The sequence below is a fragment of the Tachyglossus aculeatus genome, chromosome 4 (genome assembly GCF_015852505.1).
Source record: "Tachyglossus aculeatus isolate mTacAcu1 chromosome 4, mTacAcu1.pri, whole genome shotgun sequence".
NCBI lineage: Eukaryota > Metazoa > Chordata > Mammalia > Monotremata > Tachyglossidae > Tachyglossus > Tachyglossus aculeatus.
Genome location: NC_052069.1, coordinates 111,039,584 through 111,066,516, shown reverse-complemented (window position 1 = coordinate 111,066,516; position 26,933 = coordinate 111,039,584). Strand labels below are relative to the sequence as shown.

At 44.1% G+C, this 26,933-nt stretch overlaps 1 protein-coding gene across 1 annotated transcript; it reads left to right on the top strand.

Moving 5' to 3' along the window:
- On the top strand, positions 1 to 26,933 carry DBH (dopamine beta-hydroxylase). Its single transcript, XM_038745737.1, has 12 exons — positions 1 to 342; positions 2,201 to 2,347; positions 3,196 to 3,453; positions 4,389 to 4,565; positions 6,309 to 6,411; positions 11,938 to 12,104; positions 14,218 to 14,361; positions 15,421 to 15,459; positions 16,008 to 16,067; positions 17,918 to 18,045; positions 21,105 to 21,264; positions 26,799 to 26,933. Exons 1-12 carry the CDS (start codon positions 1 to 3, stop codon positions 26,931 to 26,933), a joined length of 1,860 nt encoding a protein of 619 aa, XP_038601665.1.

The window sequence follows — 26,933 nt, the reverse complement described above, 5'->3', positions numbered from 1 at the left end:
ATGCCCACGGCTTGGAGGAGGAGGGCTTGCTTACCCTCCCTCAGACTCCGAGAGGTGGCATCCATGTACTGCACCATGATTGGGGTCTTCTTTATCATACTGGTGGCTGCTCTCCAGGGCACGACTCCCCGAGAAAATGTTTTCCCCTTCAAGGTACCTCTGGATCCCAAAGGGCTCCTGGAACTGTCATGGAACATTAGCTACCGGGAGGAGTTGATTCACTTCCAGCTTTTGGTTAAGGATCTGAAGTTTGGGGTGGCCTTTGGGATGTCGGACAGGGGCCAGTTTGAGAACGCCGATCTAGCCGTGCTCTGGAGCGATGGCCGCAATTCCTTCTTTGGGGTAAGTCTTTTCTCACCTCATGACTTTTCTTGAACAGCAGCAAGCGAGGGCTCAATGGTGACCCCATCTGTGAGGCTAGTTAAAAGGGCTAAGGGTACAGAGATCTGAGCTCTCCTCCTGCCCTTGACACTCTTGGGGAGTGTGGCTTTGGAAAAGACATTTAACCTTCCTGGGCTTGGTTTTCCCATCTATAAAATGGGGTTCAAGTACATGACCCTCCATAGCTCACTGAGATGTTGTGGAATCAGATGATGAAGTATGTGAAAAAGGGAACTCTTAGGAAGAAAAATGCTTCCCATTTCCAATAAATAGTTTTCTTCTTCCCATTACCCCAAAGAGCTGAGAGATTTTCCTATCACCCCATCCAGCTTGGTGAATTACTCATCCAGGCAGATGAAGGAAATTCTTGACTTTCCTGAACTCTGGCTTTGATTCTATTCATTTTCAAAATGTCATCATGCCAACATAATAATGATTCAGTAGTAAATGAAAGCACACACACACACACACACACACACACACTAACCAGATACTCGGGCAGCATGAGTTGATTACATTTCTGAAGCCACATTAAAAATTAATCTTAGCTTTAGCTAACAAGTAGGAAAACATGGAAAGAGCCATTCAGGCCAACATCAATGAGTCAAGTGAAAATCACATTGGGTGTTACAGTAAAAATCAACAGGGCTCCTATAAAGCATTGTTTGTGCGCCCATTAAAAATTACAGTGTCAACAGACATCCTTGTGCAAATATTGTAAGGGAGATGATTCAAACCAACTCTTTTTTGGAAAAGCACAGGAAGGGAATGTGTCTACAAACTCTGTTGTGTTCTCCCAAGTGCCTAGTACAGTGTTCTGCACACAGTAAGTGATCAATAAATATCATTGATTGATGAATTGATTGATTCTCCTCCAGTGATAAATGGAGGATAATGCTCCTGCCTGCTTCTTTACTAACTGTTGACTAGAGCTGCATTTTCAACCCTGGAAACCTAGATAGAAAAGGGGAGTCTTTTAAATGTTCACCTGTCCAGTGCTCTTCCACCCTCTTCCCCAAAGCAGCCCATGCTGTGATTGTCAGAAGCAATTTGAGGCTGAGCAAATGTTCTTTAACTACGACAATGGGATTTGTATAAATATGACAGCACTGTTTTTCTATCCCAGCAGCGTTTCCTCTGCTCCAATTTCTCAGGCGTTAAGTGATTCAAAGTGGCTTAACCTTTCTGTATACTACAAGATTAATTTGCCCAACAAATTTGTCTGAAAATGAATATCATCCTTTTTTCCCTCTAATGATATGTTCAACAAATATATTTTTTACTTTTAGCGAAATTGTCTCAAGCTTTCTTAAGTTTTTTTTTCCATTTTTTTTGCAGGGTTCTGGAAAAATAACTGGGCTTTTCAAAAGAAATATGATTCTGAATCTGAATGAGTTAATCTGGAAAGCAAGTCCTCTGATTTCTAATATTAAATTCTGAAGCTTCTCAACCCTGGTCTTCATCAGGCCCCTGATATGGCAAAATGGGGAAGATAAAACCCACTCCACACTCTGAGCCTTAATCAATATTAGGATTGTGTTCTGTGTGCTGGGAAAGTCCCTTAGTGATAATTTGAATGATAAATACGCATCAGCCATAATTTAAAGTGAAATAGGTGAGATTAATTCTAGCCCGAGCACAGTTCTGTGTCACCCAGTGGATTATTCGTGGATTATTTGATCATTTGTTGTGGTGAATTCTCATATGGTAATGTCCTATTACATCCTTGTGAACCCATTCTTATGTTGTTGTAATTAGAATACCCTACTTGGAGTAAACAGTAAGATGCATCTTACTGTGTAACTGTTTCTCTTGCTAGGATGCTTGGACCGATGAGAAAGGACAGATGCACTTGGATTCCCAACAGGATTACCAACTTCTGGAAGCTCAGAAAACCCCCGAAGGCCTCTACCTCCTTTTCAAAAGGGCTTTCAGCACTTGCGATCCAAAGGATTATCTGATTGAGGTGTGGCATATATGAAATATACAGGGGTGGGTTAGATTTGTTATGTGTCCACTGGATTTACCCAAGTACGGGCTGCCACTCTTAAATATCAGTTTTGGATTGAAACATGTGGGTATGTAATTCTTAGGGAGGGAGTTTCTAACGACAGGTCAGTGTTGCTAAAGGAAGACCTAAAACGTAGGTGTAGTTGATTTATTTATGGTGAGGAAATAAAATATCAAGATGGCGGTTTTTTTTCTGGAAGCTCCAGGCCAGAGAGCATCCATGCCAAGAGTTTTAAAATATTTTTTAGGGGGAGGCTTAGAAAGAGATTTGAGGGTGTGGAGTCTATGAACATAAAACTACTGGTCTTCTGAAGTTCCTGCTATGATGTATACCAAAGTGCTGTAGAGACCTAATGGTCTAACACCTCCCTTTCTTCTACTTTGCCTTCCTATTACTCTGAAATGGCATTGAAAAACCATAATGGAGATGATCCCCCAGGGTTGAAATTCCAGCCGGTGGCTTTCCCGAGTTTCCTGTTTTTCAAGAAGACGAGCACCAAATGTGCATGCTGCCCTCTTCTCTCGGTTCACCACTCACTCATCCCTGACCTGCCGGAGAAAAGAGGAGGTGGTTTTAAGAGCGGCCAAGAGGTATCATGTAGCACTTTCAGGAAGTGAGCCTGTGCCCTGGTCCTTTCCATACTTAGGGTCGGAATGGGAGGAGTCCTCTCCCATATCACTCAGGACAGCATTCAACACTGACTATAGTACCCTCCTAAGCACTTAGTCCAGTGCTCTGCACATAGTAAGTGCTCAATAAATAGCATTGATTGACTGATTGACTCCCTGTGTTTTCTGGGGCAGGACGACACTGTTCACTTGATATATGCCTTCCTGGAAGAGCCATCTCACACCCTTGAAGCCATCAACACCAGTGCCCTGCAGAAGGGGCTTCAGAGAGTGCAGCTGTTGAAACCTAACATTACCATCCCCAAACTGCCGGCTGACATGGACACCATGGAGATACGGGCTCCGGATGTTGTCATTCCCAACCAAGAGACTACCTACTGGTGCTACATGACAAAGTTACAAGATGACTTCCCCAGGCATCATATTGTTATGGTGAGGTCAGGGGGAGGCCTCGTGTGGAGGGCCCTACCCCTAGTTCTGCCCCAAACCCAGGATTCAGTGAAAAAAAAGTGGAAAATGCTTTGATATCCTTACCCAAGGGTATTATAACTAAGAAGCAGTGGGGTTTTTTTGGAAGCTGTGTGGCTTTGTGGATAGAGCACAAGCCTGGGAGTCAGAAGGACCTAGGTTCTAATCCCGGCTCCACCACTTGTCTGCAGTGTGACCTTGGGCAAGTCAAAACTTCTCTGTACCTCAGTTCCCTCAACTGCAAAATGGGGTTAAGACTGTGAGCCCCATGTGGGGCAGCGACTATGTCCAACCTGATCAACTTGTATCTACACCAGTGCTTAGTAAAGTGTCTGGCGTATAGTAAGCACTTACCAAATATAATGAAAAAACCCCCAATAGCCATGGTCCTCTGACACCTGCAGACTGCAGGGACGAGGTAATGAGCGCAAATTGGAAAAGGGAGATATACAGGATTAACGATTAAGCCTCTTTAGGAAGGTGGTTGGAGAAATGAGTACCAACCTGGAAAAAGAAATCAGCGTGGCTTAGTGGAAAGAGCACGGGCTTGGGAGTTAGCGGTGGTGGGTTCTAATCCCAGCTCTGCCACTTGTCAGCTGTGTGACTTTGGGCAAGTCACTTAACTTTTCTGTGCCTCAGTTACCTCAGCCGTAAAATGGGGATTAAAACTGTGAGCCCCACGTGGGACAACCTGATAACCTTGTATCTATCCCAGTGCTTAGAACAGTGCTCAGCACATAGTAAGCACTTAACGAATACCATCATTATATTTTTATTATTTAATAGAAAGTCAGACACATAGCGAGGGTCTCAAAGGAGAGATTGGCATTTGAGAAAGAGGCAGACTTCTCCAAGTTTCTGTGGTGCTGATTGGTCTGGACTTTGAGCTTTCTCTGTAGTATGAGCCAGTCATCACTGAAGGCAATGAGGCGCTGGTTCACCACATGGAGATCTTCCAGTGTGTCCCAGGGTTGACTAAATTACCCGACTTTAATGGGCCCTGTGACTCCAAGATGAAGCCTGAGGGACTGAACTACTGCAGACACGTATTGGCTGCTTGGGCCTTGGGAGCCAAAGTAAGTAAAAGTATCATATCCTATAGGTTTCGTTTTCAACTTTCCCCTTGCCCCAGTTCTGTATCTTTTCTTCTCTATGCAGTCCCAGAGGGAATTATGAAGACGAATTTGAATCTTCACTAGTTCACCTTTCACTCACGTATGAGACAGTGGCAGAGCCACTTTCCTGTTTTGGAGCAATGAGTCTGTTTGTTGTTGATGGTATTTGTTAAGCGCTTACTATGTGGCAGTCACTGTAGTAAGCACTGGGGTAGATACAAGCTAATCAGGCTAGGGCAGACTCCTCACTGTCACCTCCCAGGCCCTTGGGAGACCACAGGCCCAAGAAGCTACGATTGGTGCATTCTGCACCATGACTCATTAATCGGGCAAAATCCTTCAAGATGATCCAATAAACCAGTGATTAATAGTGACTCCTAATTGATCGTCTTCATAGGTTAAATTGTGAGTTGTCTGATCTTTTGACCAGGGGTTGGTGCTGGGGAAGATATAAGTGGGATTTTTCCTAAAGCTCTGGAGGAGGGGACCCAGGACCGGGAACATGAGCCGAGCACAGATGTGAGGATCGGGGGATGTTCCATATCAGAAAGGAGCCTTGTGTATGGTGGGGGGGAGCAGACCTCTCCCCCGGGGACATGTGCAAGTGGTTTCCTCTGCCTGACCAGTGGGTGGGTCAAACCGAAGCCCTCTGGGGCATTTCCCCCCATATCTCCCAGCCCCCAGGGCTTCTGTCCCCACCAGGCGACAGAGAGATCTCTCTAGCAGGGGCTAGGGGAATGGAGTTTATGGTGGGACTGGGGAATGGATGGCCTCCTGGGGATATGTTGCCAACTTGTACTTCCCAAGCACTTAGTACAGTGCTCTGCACACAGTAAGCGCTCAATAAATACGATTGATTAATATTATGGGTGACGGCAGCCAGGCCAGAATCCGATTGTGTCATGTGACCACCGGATGTTAATCATAGGGGACATGGCACCATATTGGGTGTTAAATCAACCCTTTCTACTAGTGGGAGAGGTTGTGGTTCAAATCCTGACTCTGCCTATTGTCAGCTGTGTGATTTTGGGCAAGTCACTTCAATTCTCTGTGCCTCAGTTACCTTATCAGTAAAATGGGGATGAAGACTATGAGCCCCCCGTGGGACAATCTGATCACCTTGTAACCTCCCCAGCACTTAGAACAGTGCTTTGTGCATAGTAAGTGCTTAATAAATGCTATTATTATTATTATTATTATTAGATCTGAGAGGGAAATCCAAAAAATCGTAATCCAAACAAATCCCTCTTCTGCAAATTGCCCTGCTTCTGGCGCTGGTTTCAAACCTCTCTTTAGCAAACCAGTCAGCTAATGGCTTTTAGTATTTGATATAGCTGTGAGCCCACTATTGGGTAGGGACTGTCTCTATTTGTTGCCAAATTGTACTTCCCAAGCGCTTAGTACAGTGCTCTGCACACAGTAAGCGCTCAATAAATGCGATTGATGATGATGATATAGCTGTAATTTATGATCATATCTATAATTTATTTATATTAATGTCTGTCTCACCCTGTAGACTGTAAGCTTATTGTAGGCAGGGAATGTGTCTGTTTACTGTTCTACAGTACTCTCCCAAGCACTTAGTCAGTGCTCTGCACACAGTAAGTGGTCAATAAATATGAATGAATGAATGAATGAATGAATGAATGAATGAATGAACTTTGGTAATGAATTTGCCTTCCCTTTTTCTCCTCCAATGTGCAGGCATTTTACTATCCTGAGGAAGCTGGACTTGCTTTTGGGGGTCCCGGATCCTCAAAATATTTGCGCCTTGAAGTTCACTATCACAATCCCCTAGAGTTAAAAGGTAAGTCTTAAATTAGTCTTAGTTTTACCTTAGGTGTTCATTTTTTTGGCTCTAGCTTAGTGAAGCTCTAGTTTAGCTCTAACTTAGCTCAAGTTTTGCTCTAGGGGATGTTTTCCTTTTTCAGGCTTCAGCACCTTCCTGGGCAAGTACCTTCCATTATTATTATCATATTAACCTCTGTGGTAACTGCACCAAAAATGAATTAAGACATCAGCCCCAGTGTGCCAGGGGCTCACGACCTTAATGTGGAAGGACAGACCATAGAGCTATGAAAATATAATCCAAATACCAATGGAAATGAGTTAAAACTCAACAGTCATAAATTTAAACTGTGACCTATATAATGCACTAACTACTCCTTAGACAGGGACAATCTTTTACTGTTCCAGGGAGAGAGTCCTCTGAGAGAATTGCTTCAACTTCCTCAATGTGCTAAAGGTTATAGAGGTAACATCTTTTTTGGGTGGGGAGGTGGGCTCCTGCCCTCTTTCCATTCCCGCAGAAACTGGAAATTCTCTCCCTCAGTGTCGGGTGGGAGGAAGGAGACTGCCTCAGTCGGGGATTCCCCTGTCTTTCTTTAATAGTATTTGTTAAACGTTTACTATGTGCCAGGCACTGTTCTAAGCACTGGGGTAGATACAGTGCTAATCAGGTTGAACACAGTCCATACCACACACGGGACTCGCAGTCTTAATGCCCAATTTATGAATGAGATATCTGAGGCATGGAGAAGTGAAGTGACCTGCCCAAGGTCACATAGCAGTCAAGTGCTTAGTATAGTGCTCTGCACACAGTAAGCACTCAATAAATATGATTGAATGAAAGTGGTAGAGCCAGGATTAGAACCCAGGTCCTTCTGACTCCAAGGCCTGGGCTTTAACCACTAGGCCATGCACCTCTTTGCATCCCAGATCTTCCATAGCAGAAATGCTCTGGCGCACAGCACATGCATCTCTTCTCCCCTGCAGGGTCAGTTGGTAGTGGAGGCTGTCCTTGGGTTTCAATGTAAGACTCTACTTAGGAATTTGAATCGGAATAATTCCTTCCTGCTTTTCTCCAACATGGGGTTTGGAGACTCTCGGTCTCATCAAGGATGGGGATTAAACATCAATTTCCAAACTCTGTTTTGCTCTGAACAGCAAGATCTGCCTCTTTCAAAAAAGAAATCTCCTTTGCACCTCGTGGCGTCAGCCGTCACTGTAAGCTATTTCTGAGGCGTTATTTGTAAGGAGAAAAAGACGTGCTGAAAGTACCGACATCTGTGGTGAAAAATGATTGCAATATAAACTGTTAACATTAGAAGCTTTGCTTCATGTTGGAAAGATTGTATGGGTCCTCTGTGATTGGGTCCTCTGTGATTCTTAAATGATGCTATTTCTTAAAGGGTAAAACAGTATTGCCTGCAAATTGATGGTGGGAACATCAGGCCCAAAGGGTCTTAAAATATTAAAGCACCAGACAGGAGCAGAGTCTACAATCATTGACTCCTTCCTTGCTAAAAGCATCACTGAACATCCAGGCTCATGATGCTGTAGCATCTAACAAACATAATTTATAATAATAATAATAATAATAATAATGATTGTGGTATTTGTTAAGCACTTACTATGTGCCAAGAACTGTACTAAGATCTGGGATAGCTACAAGATAGATAATCAGGTCCCATATAGAATTTACAGTCTAAGTAAGAGGGAAAACAGATACTGAATCCCCATTTTGCAGATGAGGGAACTGAGGCACAGAGGTGTGAAGTGACTTGCCTAAGCTTACACAGAAGACAAGTGGCAGAGCCAGGATTAGAACCCAGGTCCTTCTCACTCCCAGGCCTGTGCTTTATCCACTAGTACACATTGCTTTCCCTCCTGTCTTCCTGCTCCTTCCAGAAGCTCAATGCCACTGCTACTCCCTTCATTCTATCTAGAAATAAATTGAACTCTTGAGCAATTTATCATCAGGCTGGGGAGGCAAGTTAGTGGGACATTGTGCATGAACTGGAGCTATCAAATTTGGTCATGAAAATCCTCATGCTTACAGGGAATCATAAAACCTCAATGAAGATCTTAGTGCATTTGTGAATTCACAGTCCCATATAGAGGATCATGTCACTTTGCAAACATGAAATGTCCTACTTTTCTATAAATACCAAGATTTAGAAATTATTTCATGAGTCTATTCCCTTCTGAATTTTAGCCCAGAAAATCTCCAATTTTTTTTTTTATTATCCTTCTAATGGATTCAGGTGGGAAATTCTGGATATGTTAAAATTTGGGATGGGTGATTTGGGGCTTAGCAGGAATTTACTTTTTCCTTAAGTAACCCCCACAGCCAACTTGCCTTCCTGTACCCAACCTTTTCTTCTCCAAGTTTTTCTCTTTGGGCACAGATCCTGGCAAAGGTGTCCCCTTGAAGTACTGACTCAGTCCTGAGGCTTTTCTCCTTCCAGTCAGACATAGGGAGTCTTCTACTCCTCTCGAGTCAGCCTAACCCCTGGACAGTCACTTGCCCTCCATACTTAGTGCTCTCTCTTTCTCCTTCCCTCCCTCCTCCTTTTTTTTCAGCCTTCACCTTTGTTTTTTTCCCATCCTAGAATGGGATGCCTGGAGGGGCCACTGTCCTCTTCAAGCATTACCCTGCTCCTCCTCCCCACTCCCAGCCCTCCCCCCCCCAACCCCTGCCCCATCCATTCTGTCCCCAGGGAGGCTTCTGAGACCACATCTTTGTCACTGACCTACTGGATCCAGTGAGTCAGAGGCCCTGGGTTCCAATCCTGGCTCCTCCGTTTTCCTGCTGTGTGACCTAGGTCAGGTCATTTCACTTCTCTGTGCCTCAGTTATTTCGTCTGTAGGTCATCTGGGGATTAAGACTATGAGCTCTATGTGGGACAGGAACTGTGCCCAACCTGATTATTTTGCATCTACCCAAATGCTTAGTGCAGTTCCTGGCACATAAGTGCTCAACAAATGTCAATGAAAAAAATATGTATGTGCAGAACTATCACCACCACTTCTCCTCCTTCCTTCTTCCATCATCCCATTCTTCTGACTCTACAGAAACTGTCCTGTTTATGCTAAGAATTTGTGAATGAGACTGGGGTAGGGTCTGCCTGCTTGGGGACCGTGGACTTTATGCTCCTTGAGGGCAGGAGAAGTATCCACCAACTCTGTTGTAGTGTACTCTCCCAAGTGCTTACTACAGTAGAGAAGCAGTGTGGCTCAGTGGAAAGAGCATGGGCTTGGGAGTCAGAGATCATGGGTTCTAATCCTGCCTCCGCCACTTATCAGCTGTGTGACTTTGGGCAAGTCACTTAACTTCTCTGTGCCTCAGTTACTTCATCTGTAAAATGGGGATTAATATTGTGAGCCCCACGTGGGACAACCTGGTCACATTGTATCCCTCCAGTGCTTAGAACAGTGCTTTGCATATAGTAAGCACTTAACAAATACCATTATTATTATTACTGTGCTCTGTACCCAGTAAGCATTCAATAAATATCATTGATTGATTGATTGATTGGAGGGATCCCAGCATTTCTAATCTCAGCAACAGAACAATAGAATAGAAGCAGCATAGTCTAATAATAATAATGATGATGATATTTGTTAAGCGCTTACTATGTGCGAAGCACTATGCTAAGTGCTGGGGAGGTTACAAGATGATCAGGTTGTCCCACAGGGGACTCACAGTTTTCATCCCCATTTTCCAGATGAGGTAACTGAGGACCAGAGAAGTGAAGTGACTTGCCCAAAGTCACACAGCTGAGAGTTGGCAGAGCTGGGATTTGAACCCATAACCTCTGACTCCAAAGCCTGGGCTCTTTCCACTGAGCCACGAGTCTAGTGGGTAGAGCTCGGGCTTGGGAGTCAGAAGGACTTGGGTCAGTAATAATAATAACAATGATGGCATTTGCTAAATGCTTACTATGTGTTAAGGACTGTTCTAAGTGCTAGGGTAGTTACAAGCTAATCGGGTTGGACACAGTCCCTGTCCCACATGGGGCTCACAGTCTTAATCCCCATTTTACAGATGAGGTAACTGAGGCACAGAGAAGTGAAGTGACTTGCCCAAGGTCACCCAGCAAAGAGACAGAGTCATCTAATCTTGGCTCTGACACTTGTCAGCTGTGTGAACTTGGCCAAGTCACTTAGTGCCTGGCATATAGTAAGCCTTCAACAAATAGCATAAAAAAAGAAAATCCATCATCCTCTGCCACTGCAGCGACCCAACCCTTCCCTGTGGATGTCTGCCTGGTCAATCTGAGCTCTCCCAGAAGAGCAGCTGCAGGGAACACGACAGGACATTTTCATTATCCCTCCGGCTGTTTGATTTTAAATTGCCCTGCAGGGAGATAGTAGAGCGTGAAGGGATTCTGAGGAGTCTGAAAAGCTGCGAGTGCATGTGTGAGCACCAGTTGGGCGGATGTGGAGTGCAGATGATGGGCCGTCATTTGCTATCCAAAGAGGCAATTTGTTAATGACCTCTCACCCCAGGCAGTCATTAGTAGAAAGGGTCTTGCTGAAAATGTAGAGTAACTTGGTCAGCATGCAATTTCATCTTGGAGTAGCCCTTCAGGATCCAGAGCTGGCACTGATCTTGGGCTGAAGCTCATGGCTGGCCCTAGGGAAGAGGCTTGGAATAGAGACCAGGCACAGTTCAAGGCAATAATAATAATAATAATAATTGTGGTATTTGTTAAGCGCTTACTATGTGCAGGCACTATACTAAGCACTGGGGTGGATACCAGTAAATTGGGTTGGACACAGTCCCCTTCCACATGGGGCTCATCATCTTAATGCCCATTTTACAGGTGAGGTAACTGAGCCTCAGAGGAAGTGAAGTGACTTGCCCAAGGTCACACAGCAGACAGGTGGTGGAGTCGAGATTAAACCCAGGTCCTTCTGACTCCTAGGCCCATGCTCTATCTACTAGTCCACGAATATTGCCAGCACCTGTCGTCCTTTATTACCTTTTGAAGTTCCAATGATTCCAAGATTTCCATCCACTAAGAATTTGGGGTTTCTACTCTTGGTAATGATTCCTTCGTCCAGCTCCAATTTTTTTTCTGTCTGTCTCAAGTCTGGTTTTGTATTTAGATCTAGGAATAACATTAATTAAGCTGAGCTTCTCAAAATCATTCCTTTAGGAAAGGCCTCCAAAAGACTAATAGCCATTATTGATATTTTAATACCCAAGCTAGCTCTTGGCCCTACAGTCTCCAACCCATTTCTCACATAATAATAATAACTGTGGTATATTTACTGAGAGCTTACTGTGGACAAGTCACTTCTCTGTGGCTCAGCAACCTCAACTGTAAAATGGGGATAAAGACCGTGAGCCCCATGTGGAACATGGACTGTGTCCTGATTAGCTTGCATCTTCTCCAGTGCTTAGTACAGTACCTGGCACGTAGTTAGTGCTTAACAAATACCATAGAAAGTCTGATTTTTCTACAGATGGCACCTACCCCCATTCGGGTTCACAACGGGAGGGAGGCCCCAGCCTGACCTGTCCCTTGACCTTGCCTTGCAGGCCGGAGGGACTCCTCGGGGATCCGTCTGCATTACACGGCCACTCTGAGGCCTTTCGATGCTGGTATCATGGAGCTCGGCTTGGTCTATACACCTGTCATGGCCATCCCGCCCAGAGAGGAGGCCTTCATCCTGACGGGTTATTGCACCGACAAGTGTACCCAGAGGGTGAGTCTGCTCCACACTCTTGGCACATCTCAACAACGTGGGGGAGGAGTGGTTGGAACTAGTCAGGATGAACGAAGTCATTTCATTCAAAATCCATCCTCTGCCGTGGTTGTCCTGGCTCCCTGGGCAGCCCAAGGTACTCTCTCGGCTTAATGAAACAAGATCAACTTCATCCTCGTGGGATTTATTTATAATACTCTTGCGGGCACTTTGCAATGTGATAGTAATCATGATTAATAATTGTGGTGTTTAAGTGCCTACTATGTGCCAAGCACTGTACTAAGCGTTGGGGTTTAAACAAGCTAATCAGGTTGGACACAGTTCCTGTCCCACATGAGGTTCACAGTCTTAATTCCCATTTTGCAGATGAGGGAACTGAAGCATAGAGAAGTGATTGACTTGTCTAAGGTCACACAGCAGAGAAGTGGAGGAGCTGGGATTAGAAACCAGGTCCTTATGACTCCCAGGCCTATGCTCCATCCTATAGACAACACTGCTTTTCACTGAAATTGGGGAAAAAACACTAAACATGCAACTAGAGAGGCCAAAAATAATGCTAAGAAGCTAGAGGGAGTTCCATGCAGTGTGGAATGATCCCAGCTCCTCCAATTGTCTGCTGAGTGATCCTGGGCAAGTCACTTCACTTTTGTCTGGCTCACTTCCCTCATCTGCAAAATGTGGATTAAAACTGTAAGCCCCATGGGACAGGGAATGTGTCCTACCTGATTTGCTTGTATCTCCCCCAGTGCTTAGTACAGTACCTGGCACATAGTAAGCGCTTTAATACCACAGTTATTATTATATGTGAGAAATGGGTTAGAGACTGTAGGACCAAGAGCTAGCTTGGGTATTAAAATATCAATAATGGCTATTAGTCCTTCGGAGGCCTTTCCCAAAGGAATGATTTTAAGAAGCTCAGCTTAATTAATGTTATTCCTAGATCAAAATACAAAACCAGACTTGAGACAGAGAAAAAATTGGGGCCGGATGAAAGAATCATTACCAAGAGTAGAGGCACAAAATTCTTAGTGGATGGAAGTCTTAGAACCATTGGAACTTCAAAAGGTCATGAAGTCCAGGCCCCTGACTCTGGGAAGGACCAACCATTACCCATCTCATACAGGTGATCAATCAGTCATAACCCAGTGCCTAGAACAGTGCTTTGCACATAGTAAGCGCTTAATAAATACCATCATTATTATTTACTGAGCACTTACTGTGTGCAAAACACTGCATTAAATGCTTAGTACATTGCTCTGAACTAAGGTGATGGTCTATAATAGTTCCTGTGGGTAGTGGTAAAAAATCTGGACTAAATTCCTATGCCTGAGATTTGGCTCGTGATCCTGGTTCTCTGTGGGATCCTTAAGAAGTCTTTTAGCCTCTCTGGCCTTGACTTCCTCATTTGTAAGGACTCTGTGGGAGGTGATGAATCAAAATAATGATAGTGTAAGCCTGAACTAAGATATTAAAATGTCATATCATCTGTGACTTAATACATTAATGTAAAATGGGAAGCTGCATGGCCTAGTGGAAAGAATATGGGTTTGGGAGTCAGAGGACCTGGGTTCTAATCCCAGCTCTGCCACCTGCCTGCTGTGTGACCTGGGGCAAATTACTTAACTTCTCTGTGCCTCAGTTACCTCATCTGTAAAATGGGAATGAAAACTGTGAGCCCATGAAGGATAAGGACCGTGTCTAACCTGATTAGCTTGTATCTACCCCAGGTCTTAGTACAGGGTCTGGTACATAGTAAGCACTTAACAAATGCCATTAAAAAATGACAACAACAACAAAAAACTGAACGATGGAATTCTCTGATTTTGTAAACAAGATGAATGGAAGAAACACCTTCAGTAAGATGAATAACATCGATCTCTTTAGAGAACATCTATTTCTGAGGGTTTCTATCCAAGGATTAAAGAAAACACCATATGGAGTGTGTAGCTTCCAGTATCCCTTTTAATTGTCGACTTGAATTCATTCTTTCTTTTACTGAATGCCAGTCTCACCCAAAGCTCTTTCTCACCCAAGTCTCTCGGCTGCCTGAATCAGATTGCAACCGCTCTCTCCTCTCAGTGATCTGACCATCTCTCCCCCACAACTTTCCCAGGCTCTACCCGCTTCTGGGATCCACATCTTTGCCTCCCAGCTCCATACTCACCTGACGGGGAGGAAAGTAATCACAGTTTTAGCCCGAGATGGCAGAGAAAAGGAAATTGTGAATGCCGATCATCACTACAGTCCTCACTTTCAAGTAGGTACCAGCTCCTTCGCCAACCACCTCACCCACAACCAACATCAAACCAGCTACTCTTCCTAGGCTTTAATGATCAAAAAAAAGAAAGCATAGAGAGAGCAACCCCTTCCACCCACCTTCCAGACCTGCCTGGGTTAGTTTGTCCTGATGGAGTGGTTTTATTTATTTGTGGAGAAGCAGCATGACTCAGTGGAAAGAGCATGGGCTTTGGAGTCAGAGGTCAAGGGTTCAAATCCTGGCTCCACCAATTGTCAGCTGTATGACTTTGGGCAAGTCACTTAACTTCTCTGGGCCTCAGTTACCTCATCTGTAAAATGGGGATTAAGACTGTGAGCCCCCCGTGGGACAACCTGATCACCTCGTAACCTCCCCAGTGCTTAGAACAGTGCTTTGCACCTAGTAAGTGCTTAATAAATGCCATCATTATTATTATTTATTGTATGGAACTTGTGAAGCACTTACTCTGTGTCAGGCACTGTTCTAAGCACTGGGATAGATGCAAGCTAATCAGGTTGGACACAGTACCTGTCCCGCCTGGGGCACACAATCTTAATCCCCACTTAACAGATGAGGTAACTGAGGCACTTAAAAGTTAAGTGACTTGCCCAAGGTCATGCAGAGGATGAGTGGCAGAGCCAGGATTAGCACCCATTCCTTCTCCCAGGCCCATGTTCTCTCCATTAGGCCATGCTGGAGGGTATTTGGGTTATTTTCCTTGTTAACTTACTGCACTATTCCAGGGGGCAGGGCAACTAGTAGCATTTCTGAACTTCTCTGTCCTACTAACAGCAAGATGCCCCCAATTCTCAAAAGTCCCAGTGCTACAAGTTCTGGCCAAGGGCCTGGCATCCGGGGAAAACACCTCCTTCCTGAAAGAAGGAAGTCCTATCTTGGTACTATTCCCCTTATGCCAAAACAGTACTAGAACTGGACTTCAGATCTTCTTCAGAGTTTAAAGTCTTGATCTTCCTTTTTCTCCTGCTGTAAATTTTCCTTTTATACCTCCCTCCTTCCGCTCCCCTCTCCTCCTGTACCTCTCTATCCCCGACTCTTTAGGAAATCCGCATGCTGAAGAAAGTTGTGTCTGTTCTTCCGGTGAGTGTGAATGAAGGGGACCATCAAAGGGTAACAGTCTTGTTGCATCTCGCCTTATTTTGCCCAATTTTCACAGGCTAATTAGTTGAGTCAAAATGGTGATCATAATAATAGTAATAATAATGATATTTGTTAAGCACTTATTGTATGCCAGGCATTGTTCTAAGCACTGGAGTAGATACAAGATAATCAGGTTGGATTATAATACTGTGGAAGTGTTTGGAAGATAAATCTCCTAGGGCTCCTCCAGTCCAGCCTTCCAGGGAATCCCTTTCTTCTGTGTGTTAAATGAGGCAAATAGTTATACAGTTGTCCAAAGCCATGTCATCATCATTAGTGGTATTTATTGAGCACTTACTCTGTGCAGAGCACTATACAAGTCTCTGGCTACAAAGCAGCCTTGGGTTACCCCAAAGGCCACAGTAGGTAGCTGTTTAAAATGTGCCTCATGGGGAGTGGCTTCATCATTTTCCATCAGCATAACTCTCAATTCCACAAAAAGGGTGGGGTTGTCTAATACAAGTGTGAATGCTTTTTTGGATGCACAGGGGGACGTGCTCATCACATCCTGTACATACAACACAGAAGACAGGGACCAGGCCACTGTGGTAAGCATGTGTGTGTGTCCCGGGCTGTCCTGGAATAGGAAGAGCATTTCTCAGAGTGGATTAAGGGAACTACAGAGTCAGGCAGTGAAGAAAAAGCCGGCTGGGGGTGGAAGAAGACTGCAATGGGAGGCAAAATGATCGGATAAGATGCCCTAAAACCCTTCCGAACACCAGGGGCTGGGGCAGAGTCTAACCTCTTATCTCCCCATAATCCTCTGCCTAAGGTGGAAATGAGGGGACTGAGGATCTTGGCCCCATTCAGGACGGTACCTGGAGAGTTTCCAGTACTCTAGCAGTCTCAGCTACCAGAGGGAGAGTCAAGCACAGGCAAACCCATTCCATTCTTCACTTGGACAGTGGCTAGCGAGTGGAAGGCAATCTGCTGGAAGTCAAAACTCACCTGTGCTGGGCAGCAGCAGCAGGGGAGAGAGTCAAGGGTGGAGGCTCAAGTTTACTGCACTGAAGAAGGCAACAGTAAACCACTTCTGTAGTTTTACCAAGAAAACTTTGTGGATTCACTACCAGAATGATGGTAGATGGAGGTGGGGTGTTCTGGGAGAGATGTGTCCATGGTGTTGCTATGGGTTGGAGACGATGCAACAGCATAAGACAAGGCAAAATGATCTTAGCATGGGGAATTGTTCTCCTTGGCTTTCAGTCCCAGCTACGCCTTCTTGATTCTGTGTATGTGTGTGTGTGTGTGTGTGTGTGTGTGTGTGTGTGTGTGTGTGTGTGTGCTTGTAGATAATTCAGACTGGGCTGGGGACCTATCTCAATTTAGTCTGGTTAATAAGCATATTTTTATGCATCAAAACTCAACCGAGTGGACTAACACCTGCTAAAGTGAGGAACCCACAAAGTGGCTAAACTCCTAGGGAGATCAGAGGTAAAATGCATTAGGAACCAGCTACTTAAAAGCATTCTGGTTTTTTTTTAATCTCATATTGGCTGTGGGTTTGGGAACATTTGAAGCAAGATCTATCCAAATGAGATAAGAAAACCTCCAGGACTAATTCTTCACTTTAGAAATCCAATTACTTTTCAAACCTCAGCTGTTGTCCATGTTTTAAGTCTCTGTGCATTTTAGTAGTGGGAGGTCCAGCTACATGATTATGAGAGCAAAAGGCCCAGTCACCTGGGTTGAGAAGCTCAGGACTAAGGTATTATATTTGGCAAAGAAAATTCAAATGAATTCCAACTGGGTCTGAAGCAACTTGATTTGGAATGGAAATGAGCTTGAGGTGTTCATCGTGGCCTCAGTGAATGAATCAATCCATCAGTGGTCTTTATTGAGTGTCTACTGTGTACAGAGCGCTGTGTTAAGCACTTGGGAGAGTACAACACACGTACTGAATCATACAGTGGAAACTTTGGGTGACAAAGTGGAAGTCGACGGTAAAGTCTGACTTCCTAAGACTGTAAGCCCCCATCTAGACTACAAGTTCACTGTGGACAGGGAATGTGCTGACAAACTCTGTTGTATTGTTATATTGTACTCTCTCAATAGTTTACTATAATGCTCTGCACACAATAAGCTCTCAATAAATGTGATTGATTGATTGACTTAAGCATGGTCCCAGATCAATGAGAATCCCTCTGGAAAAACCACAGACTCAGCCTCTGCTCTCTTCCCTACCTGAGTTCTCCTCTGTAACTCCAAGCAATGAGACCCAGAGAAATCACAGGTGTCAGGCAGACAGCCCTGGGCAGTCAGAGATGTTCCCTGTGGCCTCATCAACAACCACATGCTCTTCAGCCTCCAGATCTGCTGACTCCCTCCTCCCCAACATGGGTTCTCTCTGCCAACTCATCTGTGTGCCACTTAGACCATTCTCTTCTCCACTTACCAGGGCGGGTTTGGCATCATGGAAGAAATGTGCGTGAATTATATACATTATTACCCCCAGAGTCCGCTGGAACTATGCAAGAGTGCCGTGGACACAGGCTACCTGCAAAAATACTTCCACCTGGTGAACAGGTAACCCTAGTTACTGAATGCCTTAAGTCTTTCTTTTTTTTTTCTTTTAATGACATTTGACACTATGGTTCAGGCAGTGTACTAAGCCCTGGTGTAAATACAAGCTAATCAGATAGACACAGTCCCTGTCCCACATAGTACTCAGAATCTTCATCCCAATTTTACAGATAAGGTAACTGAGACACAGAGAAGTGCAGCGACTTGCCCAAGGTCACACAGCAGACAAGCGGCAGAGCTGGGATTTGGCCCAGGTCCTCTGGCTCTTAGGCCAGTGCTTTATCCACTAGGCCATGCTGCTTCCAAATTCCACTCACAATTCCACTCCCCAGCCCCAGTACTGAACTCATAGAACTTCTAGGGCAAGAGATAGGATTTTTCCGGAACCTGCATGTCTTCTTCTTCTTCCTCTTCCTCTTCTCCCACTGTTCTAAGTGTTGGGATAGATAAAAGGTAATCAGGTTGCACATAGTCCATGTCCCTCATGGGGCTCACAGACTTAATCCCCATTTTTCAGATGAGGTAATTGAGGCACAGAGAAGTTAAGTGACTTGCCCAAGGTCACACAGAAGCAGAGCCGAAACTAGAACCCAGGTCCTTCTGACTCCCAGCCCTGAGCTCTATCCACTAGGCCATGCTGCTTCTCAGGTGATAAGTGGGGAAACTCTGTCTGATGGGCTAAGAGCTTGAGATCAGGAGTTCCAACAGAGACAGAAGCGGGGCCATTGCATGAAAACTCTCTAAGAGCTGGTGTCCTTTGAGCCAACTTTCGATGAATGATTTTATTTATTTAGTGCCAACTGTATGCAGAGCACTGTACTATGCTCCTAGGAGAGTGCAATAAAGTTAATAGACACAAGTCCTGCCCTAATGGAAGTGATAGGCAGATACATACTGCAAGTTGGAGAAATAACAAAGATGTAATGGTACTAGCAAGTGCTGGGAGAAGGGTGGAGATCAATAAATGAGTGATTGGTGGGTAAACAATAAATATCTAAGTGCTAAGGTGATTGGTGACGTGATATGACATGGGGTGATTAGAAATCAACAGAAGGTTGCTTTCTGGAGGAGGTGGGTTTCAGGAAGTCTTTGAAGATGGGGAGAGCTGTGGTCAGACAGATTTAAAAGGTGAGAGAGTTCCAGGCTGGGGAAAAACAGGAGAATTTAATAATAATAATGATAATAATAATAATAACAATAATAATAATCGTGGTATTTATTAAGCGCTTACTTTGTTCCAGGCACTGTACTAAGCACTGGGGTGGATACAAGCAAATCAGGTTGAACACAGTCCCTGTCCCACATGGGGCTCCCAGTCTTGATCCCCATTTTACAGATAAGGTAACTGAGGCACAGAGAAGTGAAGTGACTTGCCCAAGGTCACACAGCAGACAAGTGGCAGAACCGGGATTAGAACCCATGACCTTCTGACTCCAAGATCCATGCTCTATCCACTAAGCTATGCTTCTCTGAAGTTGAAAGTGAGGGACAGTAAGAAGATGAGTTTGAGAGGAGTAAAGAGTGTGATCTGGGGTCTAATGCGAGAAGAGAGTGGACAAGAGGGAGAGAGCTGATGGAGTGTCTTAAAATCAATGCTCAGGAAGGGCAGGATCATCATTTGGAGGGGAGAGGCATATGCTAAATGACATTTGAGAAAAAAGATCCGGGCAGTAAGGGGTAGAACAGAATGAAGAGAGGTGAAGCTGGAGGCAGGGAGACCAGTGAAGAAGCAGATGCATTAGTCTAATTGGGAGATGATGGCTTGTTACTTTGGGCAAGTCAATTCGTTTCTCCATGCCTCAGTTCCCTCATCTGTAAAATGGGAATTCAATACCTGTTCTCTCTCAGACTGTGAGCCCTATGTGGGACCTGATTGTCTTCTGTCTACCACAAGCTCCGAGTTCATGATTCGTACTTAGTAAGTGCTTACAAATCCCATCATCATTATTATTATTACTATTATTATTATTCCAGAGTGGTAACCAATGCCACTACATAGACCCACAGCTGGGGCTGTTTAGTCACCAATCAGTGGTATTTATTGAGCATTTCCTGGGTGCGCAGTAAGTAGTGTGGTTTAGTGGAAAGAGCACGGGCTTGGGATTCAGAGGTCATGGGTTCTAATCCCGGCACCGCCACTTGTCAGCTGTGTGACTTTGGCCAAGTCACTTCACTTCTCTGTGCCTCAGTTACCTCATCTGTAAAATGGGGATTAAGACTGTGAGACCTACGTGGGACAACCTGATAACCTTGTATCTATCGCAGTGCTTAGAACAGTGCTTAACACATAGTAAGCACTTAAATACCATCATTATTATCATTATTATTATTACTGTACTAAGCACTTGGGAAAATTATGATAAATACAATAGTATTGGCAGACATGACCCCTGTCCAGAAGGAGCTTCTGCCTAGAGACAGCTGAATCTGCCCCACAGAGTAGGCCCCCAGGGTCAACATGAGTGGTACCACTAAAAACTCATAATGGGAGAGGAAAGTGTAAGTACAGAAATTCAGAATCTCTTCAGTTTAGCGGTACATTATTAGCAAATCCAGAGCACTCGCTACTGAAAACTTTCCTTGTGGTGGCCAAAAGAGGGAATCTTCAGGTTTTTGGGGGGTTTTTTTGTTTTCCCCCTAAGGAATAGAACTGGGAGTCAGGAGACCTGGATTCTTATCCAGACTCCACCACTTGCCTGCAGTGGAACCTTGGGAAATCCCATAAACTTCTCTCTGCCACAGTTTCCCTCATCCATAAAATGAGAATTCAAAACCTGTTCTCCCTCTAGTCTCTAAGATCCCTGTGGGCAGGGAACATGTCAACCAACTCCATTATACTGGGAAACCCCATAAACTTCTCTCTGCCACAGTTTCCCTCATCCATAAAATGAGAATTCAAAACCTGTTCTCCCTCTAGTCTCTAAGATCCCTGTGGGCAGGGAACATGTCAACCAACTCCATTATATTGTACTCTCCCAAGTGCTTGGTACAGTGCTCTGCACACAGAAAACACTCAATAAATAGGATTGATTGCTTGATTGATGGAGATTCTTCTGCCTCAGGTTTAACAATGAGGATGTCTGCACATGCCCTCAGGCTTCTGTCCCCCAGCAGTTTTCTTCGGTCCCTTGGAATCCATTCAACCGTGATGTGCTCAAGTCTCTATATGACTTCGCTCCCATCTCCATGCACTGCAACAAGTCCTCAGCGATTCGGTTCCCAGTAAGTATCGGGGGGTGGGAGGGGGGATAAGGAGAGACAGTGAGAATGAGCTGTCCAAAATTAGGTTCCTTTAATCCCTCGCTCAGCCAATAAAGAGTCTAATAATGATAATAAAAAAAATAAAGTTATCTGCAAAACACTGTTTTAAGTGCTGGGATTGATATAATATAATTAGGTCTCACGTGAGGCTCACATTCTACATAGCAGGGAGAACAGGTATTAAATCCTCATTTTACAGATGAGGAAAGTGAGGCACAGAGAAATGAAATGGCATGCTCAAGGTCACGTAGCAGACAAATGGCAGAGCTGGGATTAGAACCCAGAGCTTCTGTCTCCCAGGCCCATGCTCATTCCCCAGGTGACCCAATCCCCAGCAGCCAGAGGAAATTGGGCTGGAGGAGCCTGCTAAATTTGACGGACACTGGGGATGCAAAAGCCGACTATGATTAGAGAGGCTTAGGCCTGCTGGTTCCCAAGAGACCGATCTTCTGCGAATTAAATTTCAAAATGCTTCTCTTGGAGACTAAAAATAGTTAAGGAGGGGGGAAAAAAAACCCCAACCTCCTAGCCATACACTGACATTTCACTTTCTTTTTTTCTTATTTGAGATCGAATGAGAATTTTAAGACCTATAATTTATTCACCAGCCAAATCACAACATTCCCGTCAAGGGAACAGAACTTGTTTCTAATTAGTTACATCCATTTTTTTGCAGCTCAGTGGTCCAAGAGCCTGAAAGATTTCTGGAAATAGTCTGTGCTCTTCCATCATTTGTTACAGCTTTCCAGGGGTGCTTTGTGTCATGTGGTGTGACATCACCTGGCTTTTGCTTCCCAAATTGGCGATGGACCGGGAATGGGATGATGGTGGGTTGGGAGAGATAAGGCAGGATAAGGTGATTCAGCTGACAAAGTAGATTTATAGACTTGTAGATCTAGAAACAGCCTCCTGGCCCAGAATCCAGTCCCCAGCCCCCAGTCCCTGGCAAGGAAATGTCTCAACAATCCAGGGCAGGTAGTTTATAAATAATAGTAGTAGTAGTAGCAGTATAGCTTAGTGGATAGAGCACAGGCCTGGGAATCAGAAGGGGACCTGAATTCTGTTCCCGGCTCGGCCACATGCCAGCTGTGTGACCTTGGGCAAGTCACTTAACTTCTCTGGGCCTTATCTGCCTCATCAGTAAAATGAGGATTAAGAGTATGAGCCCCATGTTGGAAAGGGACTGTGTCCAACCTTAGTAACTTATATCTACCCCAGTGTTTAGAACAGTGAATGGCACATAGTAAGCACTTACCAAGTACCATTATTACTATTATTATTAGTCACAGAAGTAACTGTAGAAGTAGTAATAACAGTGATAGTAGTAGTAGAAGTAATAGTGATGTACTGTATTCTCCCAAGTGCTTAGTACAGTGTTATGCACATGGTAAGCGCTCAACACATACTATTGATTGATGGATAGGAGCAGTATTTATTGAATAACTCACTTGTTGTGGTTCACTGTACTAGGTTGTTGGGAAGTAAAACATAGTAAAGCAATGCATTCCCTGCCCACAGGAGCTTACGCTCTAATGGGGGGCAGGTGAGCATAACAATATTTAAAATGAAAGAGGTTAAAATAAATAAATGAATTGATCAGATCTATATACATGAAAGTGTAAATAACTTCATAAGTGCAATGGTGATGGGCAAATTTTTCTACCGTAAAAAAAATTAAGCTTGAAAGGGTAAAGCTTATAGCCATTAACTATGGCAAATTTCGGGGTTGCCCATCAGGAATCTTTGTCAGTCACACTCTAAATTATGATTTTATGTCAGTGGATTCATCTTCAAATAAAAGGAATCTACACGTAGTACTTTCTCTTAAGAAAATAGAACAGATGCCATTCAGGTATAATCATTTTTTATGATATTTATTAAGCACTTACTATGTATACTTTGGGCAAGTGACTTTGGGCAAGTTGCTTAACTTCTCTTGGCCTCAGTTACCTCATCTGTAAAATGGGGATTAAGACTGTGAGTCCCCATGGGACAACCTGATCACCTTGTAACTTCCCCAGCACTTAGAACAGTGCTTTATACATAGTAAGTGCTTAACAAATGTCATTAATATTATTATTATATACAAAGTGCTGGGATAGATCCAAGCTAATCAGGTTGGACACAGTCCATGTCTCACATGGGGGTCACAGTATTAATCCTCATTTTATAGATGAGATAACTGAAGCACAGAGAAATTGTGACTCACCCAAGGTCACACAGCAGATAAGTGGCAGAATCAGGATTAAAACTCAGGTCCTTCTGACTCTCAGACCTGTGTTCTATCCACTAGGTAATGCTGCTTCTCGAAAGCCTGGCTGGGTGATGTGTGTATGCTCATATTCACCCAGAGCAGGTCAGAGTGCCAGGGGAGGCAACATTGAGCACAGAAAGAGCATGGGCCTGGAAGTTTGAGAACCTGAGTTCTAATCCTGGCTGTGCTACTTTCTTGCTGTATGAACTTGGGCAAGTCACAACTTCTCTGTGCCTCAGTTTCCTCATCTGTAAAGTGAGGATTAAGTCCTACTCCATCCTGCATAGACTGTGAACCCCATGTGGATCAGGGCCTGTATCCAGCCTGATTATCTTGTATCTACTCAAGCACTTAGTATAACACTTGTTACATAGTTAGTACCTAATACGTACCATTTAAAAAATAGCCCGAGTGAATGCACAATAGTTGCTTTGGAACATCAGTTCAAGGCATTCTTACCATTCCACAAACAGCTGGGCAGCAGGCATGGGGTAAATACTACAATGCAAGTTTTCCTTAATGTGGGGTTCACCAAGAAACCTGACTATATAGTTAGTCAATCATTCATTCAATCGTATTTATTGAGCGCTTACTGTGTGCAGAGCACTGTTCTAATATTTACTGAGTTCTTACTGTGTGCAGAGCACTGCACTAAGCACTTGGGAGAGTACAATATGACAGATAAATTCCTTACCCATGAGTTGACAGTCTAGAGGGGGGGACAGACATGAACATAAATAAATTACAAATATGTACCTAAGTACTGTGGGGCTGGGATAGGAGATGAATAAAAAAAGCAAGTCAGGGTAATGCAGGAGGGAGTTGAAGAACAGGAAAAGAGGGCTTACTCAGGGAAGGCCTCTTGGAGGAGATGTGCCTTCAGTAAGGAAAGTAATTGTCTGTCGGATATGAAGAGGGAGGGTGTTTCAAGTTAGAGGCAGGACATAGGCGACGGGAGGTCGGTGATGAGATAGATGAGACTGAGGTACAATATATTAATAAGTGCATAGGTAGTGGCTCCACATTTGCCCAATGTTTGGGTCAGGCATTGTTTTCGGGGGCTTTTTAATGGAATTTTTTAAGCTCTTACTATGTGTGAAGCACTGTTCTAAGTGCTAGGGAAGCAGCATGGCTCAGTGGAAAGAGCCCGAGCTTGGGAGTCAGAGGTCATGGGTTCAAATCTTGGCTCCGCCAATTGTCAGTTGTGTGACTTTGGGCAAGTCACTTAACTTCTCTGTGCCTCAGTTACCTCTTCTGTAAAATAGGGATTAAAACTGTGAGCCCCCCATGGGAAAACCTGATCACCTTGTAACCTCCCCAGAACTTAGAACAGTGCTTTGCACATAGTAAGTGCTTAACAAATACCATCATCATCATTATTATTATTACAAGTTAATCAGATCAGAGCTGCATTGAGCTGTATTAGCTGAAATTTCATGCAGGCTTCACTGGACAGTCTCAGGATGCTGAAGAAATCTGGCAGAACCTGGTCAATCAATCAATGGTATTTATTGAGCACCTCCTGGATGCAGGACACTTTATAAGCCCTTGGGAGAGTACATTATAACAGAGTTGGTATATATGTCCCCTGCCCCCAGTAAGCTCATACAATTGAACAAATTATGTGTGGCATTAACTAGAGAGAGGAGCTGGGTTCTCTTAGAACCAGTCACAGAAACCTCTGCAATAGCATTTGTGGATAAGTGTGGGTGTCTGAGTCTGGGCAGACTGTAAGCTCGTTGCGGGCAGGGAATGTATCTGGTATATTGTTATATTGTACTCTCTCAAGTGCTTAGTACAGTGCTGTACACATAGCAATCACTCAATAAATATAATTGCTTGATTGTTTACACATAAACTATTTTGGAGAGGTTTCTTTCCTGTAATATAGGCTGCAAATGCAGTCTTTCCTTATTTTCTCCCTGGATTGCTGATCCTTGATGAAATAGTGCTTAATACAGTGCTCTGCACACAGTAAGCTCTCAATAAATAGGACTGATTGATTGATAGAAATCTTCCCTGCAACAAAGGGGAGCCTTTTTCTCATCTGACAGTGGGTAGCTGTCTGGCAAGAATGCCTCCTGCACGGGGTCTTCTCCGAATTTTCTCCAGAGGTGAACAGTAGGAGAAGGAGTGCTGCTGGCAGAAGCTCTGTAGGGGAAGGAACAAGTTGATGAAGATTAAGGGAGCCTTGGAGAAGAGGGATAGGGGTGCTGAAAGAATTCCTTTTGGAGAAAGAAAGGGACAACTTTCTGTAATTCCATCCTTGGGCATTGAAGTCTTTGAAGGACATAAAAAAGAGAAAGGGGTGCAAGAGGCAAGGTGCTTAAGGGTGGGTCTACATGTGCAATTTATAACAATAATAATAACAATGCTATTTGTTATGTGCTTACTATGTGCCAAGCACTGTACTAAGTGTAGGAATAGATACAAGATTGTCAGATGGACACAATTCTTGTCCCATATGGGGCTCACAGTCTAAGGAGGAGGGAAAGCAGACACTGAATCCCCATTTTACAGAAGACAAAACTGAGGCAAAAAGAAGTTAAGTGCCTTGCCAAAGTCACACAACAGGCAGCAGGCACGTAGGATTAGAACCCAGGTCCTCTGACTCATAGGCCTGTGCTCTTTCCATTAGGTAACACCGTTTTTCTATTTTATCCAGACCACTGGCGACTAAAATTGCACTCTATTCTGAATTGACTGGATTTTCAAGTCAAGTAAAAAATAAACTCATCCCCATGAAATATCCAGATAGTGGAGGTCAAAGTGCTATTTGGGAATCATAATTATCTAGACCACTGGCATGTGTAGACCTAACATAAACCCAGAGTGGGATTTGTTTGCAAAAAAAAATCACCTGGAGCCAGGTCCCAAGACTCTAATAATAATAATAATAATAGCTATTATTATTATTATTAATTGTGGAAATTGTTAAGTGTTTACTATATGCCCAGCACTAGTCAAAGCAGTGGGGGTATATAGAAGCAAATTGGGTTGGACACAATCCATGTCCCACATGGGCCTTACAGTCTTGACCCCCATTTTACAGATGAGGAAACTGAGGCACAGAGAAGTGAAGTGACTTGCCTAAGGTCACATAGCAGAAAAGTGGTGGAGCCAGGATTAGAACTCCGAGGCCTGTTCTCTATCTACTAAGCCACACTGCCCCCTAATTCCCCTTGCTACTTGCTGATTTTTTCCTGGTTTCTCAAAGCGGGATATGGTGCTCTCTCTGCAGGGTGAATGGGAAAGACAACCAATTCCAGAGATCACCAGGAAACTGGAGAATCCAGCCCCTCACTGTCCACCTGCTATGGGCCTGCCCCCCTCAGCTCCAGCACTGGTCAAGTTTGATGGAAAAAAAGTTAAGTGA

Bases quoted from the DNA above. Each gene is read 5' to 3' on its own strand.
- DBH (XM_038745737.1), top strand. From the start codon at position 1: ATGCCCACGGCTTGGAGGAGGAGGGCTTGCTTACCCTCCCTCAGACTC. The intron at 3,454-4,388 runs GTGAGGTCAGGG...CTTTCTCTGTAG, and splicing joins CCAGGCATCATATTGTTATG to TATGAGCCAGTCATCACTGA. The intron at 15,460-16,007 runs GTGAGTGTGAAT...TTGGATGCACAG, and splicing joins AAGTTGTGTCTGTTCTTCCG to GGGGACGTGCTCATCACATC.